General features: G+C 35.4%; 1 protein-coding gene across 1 annotated transcript; it reads left to right on the forward strand.

Moving 5' to 3' along the window:
* The first annotated feature begins 1485 nt into the window (after positions 1-1485).
* On the forward strand, positions 1486-2130 carry LOC106877894 (zinc finger BED domain-containing protein 5). The gene has a single exon (XM_014926941.1). It carries the CDS (start codon positions 1486-1488, stop codon positions 2128-2130), a length of 645 nt encoding a protein of 214 aa, XP_014782427.1.
* Positions 2131-3134: the final 1004 nt, after the last annotated feature.

A 3134-nucleotide genomic window follows, 5' to 3' on the forward strand; every position in this document is an offset into this window, starting at 1 on the left:
CCTGAAAAGGAAGTAAAACCTCGAGCCGTACCAGACCTGAAACCACACAAGAAAATGATCTGAGTTTGGTAGAGTTGAAAGGGATAATCCACTACGAAATGTGTGAAAGCAACTTCTTGCTCAATGCAGAGCATTACGTTCAGCAAATGCAACAGCTCAACGAGGCATTTCAACTAAAACGATCCGATCAGCTTCCGCAACACGATAACGCTAGTCCCAAGTCACTAATTTGACCAAAATCCTATTCAAGAGTTCGGTTGAAAGGTCCTGGCGTACACTCGGTAGTCTCTTGATATAACACCTTCAGATTATTATCGGTTCCAGTAGCTGTTAAACAGTCTGCGATGTGTTTCGTTCAACAACGATGTGCATCTGAAAACGTTACTCGATGAAGTCTTCGACTTAAGACCCTATGATTCTACCATCAAGACCTGACAAGCTAGTGGAATTTTGGCAAGAAATGGTAAAATATAAAGAAGATTAAATTATTAATTGATTTGTTAATATTGTTGATGAATAGTAAAGATTAGCGTATAAATAAACCGAACGAATTTATCTGACAACTCGATATCATACGATATGAATCGTCATAGGGTTCAATGTAATTATACATTACTTTAAAGCAGTGATTCTCGAAAGGTGTGCCCGGGCGTACTGGTGCGCCCGGAGGCATGCTTAGGTGAGCCCCACGAAATTCTAGGATCTAGGTAGATATCAGTGATGATAAAAAATGAATTTATAGTAAATTATATCCTCACTTCAGCATTGAAATGTTCTTTACAGCAGACCATTAGTATTATGTTAAGAGTGGAAAGATATCCAGCAAGCAACAGCTGGTTGCCTGGAAGAAGGTTTTATACACGTTGTAAACTCGTTCAAACGAGTTTTGTACTGGTGAGCAAGCGCGGCTGCTCAAAGCCGTGCTGTAGTGTAGCAGTGACAGTAGAAATAATAGGTTCTGCAAGTTGAAGTGTTGTGATAAATAGTCCAAAGTTTTTTTCGTGACACATATTCCTGTCACTGGTATATATATCTACCTATCTAAAACTTTAAACGATATATATAAAAGTTTCAGATAAATATGCAATAATACACCCATACAAATGGATAGATTTCTAAAACAGAAACGTGAATGTGATTCCAGAAGTGAATACAGCGGAATCAGTTCCAGTAAGAGAGCTAAAGCGTGGTCTACTCGCAAATACGACGAAAGTTATTGAGGATTTGGTTTTCCTTGGACTGGAAATATTGATGATCCTTTGCCGCTATGTGGATGTAAAATGTCAAATTAATCATTGGTTCCTAGTAAACTGAGCAAGCATTTTAAAGCTAAGTACTCTCATTTACAAGGTAAATCTATAAGTTATTTCAAAAGATTGTGAGAACAACAGACGAAATCAGGAAACTCTTTCGAAAGTATAATGACGACTTCTGAAAAAGTTCAAATCTCTTCTTTACGAAGTTTCAGAACTGATAGCACAAAATATGAAAGCTCATACTTTAGGCGAATCACTCATTCTGCCTGTGTGTAAGAAGATTGTAAAGACAATGCTGGGAAATGAAGCAGCAAAACAAATGAATAAGATCCCTCTGTCCAACGATACCGTCCACAAACGTATTCTAGAAATGCCATTTAGTATCGAGAAAAATATTTGTAGTAATAAACTTCAGTTTTCAGATTTTGCATTAGAAACCGATGAGTCAACAGACAATGCCAGCAAAGCGCAATTCTTAACATTTATTCGTTTTCTTGATGAAGATCAAATTATAAATCAATTTCTTTTTTGCAAAGAATTAAGTGCGAATGCAAAGGGCGAAGATATTTCCAACATTTTGATTAATTACCTGTGCAAATGGCAAATATCATGGAAGTCGTGTGTCGGCATTTGTATAGATGGAGCTCTATCAAAGGTAGGCTGCGTTAAGGGCCTTACATCTTTTGTAAAAAAGCAAAATGAAAATGTCATAACTCACTGCTTTCTTCATAGAGAAGCATTGATGACAAAAACATTAGGAGACAAATTAAAAGAAGTTTTGAATCAAGCTGTTGAATTTGTAAATTATATAAATACAAGACCAGTAAGGTCACGTTTATTCGAGCAGTTTTGTATCGATATGGATGAGCTATGACAAGAGCTACTGAATTATTTTAAGAAATGGAACAAAACCACTTTTGTGAGCTCCTTCGATGTAAATTTTAGATTAGAAGATTAGTGTATTTGGCTGATATATTTCAGCATCTCAGTATTTTGAATACTAGCATGCAAGGAAATGAAGAAAATATTTTGACATCTACTGATAAAATGAAAGCATTTCAGAAAAAAAAAACTACTTATCTGGATGAAAAGAGCTTCTGAGTGTAATTTGGAAATGTTTCTCTTGATAAGTAGAACCTGCAAAAGTGATATCTTGCCTTTAATACTTGAACATTTGACGAATTTGAAAGATAAATTAAATTATTAGTTTCCATCACTGAGCAATACGCTTGGATTCGAAATTCGTTCATAGAAATTTCAGATGATGCTAGTTCAACATTAACCGAAGAAGAAGAACTAGCAGTTATATCCACCGATAGTAGATTGAAGATTAAATATAAGGAATCTAGTCTTGAAAAAGTTTGGATTTCAATCAGAGAAGAATACCAGTCAATATCCGAAAAAGCTAGCCATTTTACTGCAATTTTCAACATCATATTTATATGAATTAGGATTTTCCACTCACACCAACATCAAGTGCAAAAAGAGAACAAACCTTCAGTCTATTGACGAGGAAATGAGAGTTTGCTTATCATACATACGTCCCAACGTTGAAAACATTGCCAAGACACACTAGGCTCATACTTCTCATCAGCACAAAATAAATGATGAATAAAAGGATATAACCTTCTTTCAGTTATTTCTGTATTTCTTTAAATTTTTTAGCATTTTGTGTGTAGTGTGCCGCAATTTTTGTAAGGCTTCAAGTGTGCCTCGACTTCTAAAAGTTTGAGAACATTGCTTTAAAGTAAAGGCTCACATTTAGCTGACAGGTGATACCAATCGTCCTGAGTCATTCTTGGAACTGCAGAGGTAGCTATTCTGAGAAAGAAGAAACGTGAAATTTGTTTAATGCAAGGCTTGGGAGATAAAATATAG

Source organism: Octopus bimaculoides, chromosome 7 (assembly GCF_001194135.2).
Source record: "Octopus bimaculoides isolate UCB-OBI-ISO-001 chromosome 7, ASM119413v2, whole genome shotgun sequence".
Lineage (NCBI taxonomy): Eukaryota > Metazoa > Mollusca > Cephalopoda > Octopoda > Octopodidae > Octopus > Octopus bimaculoides.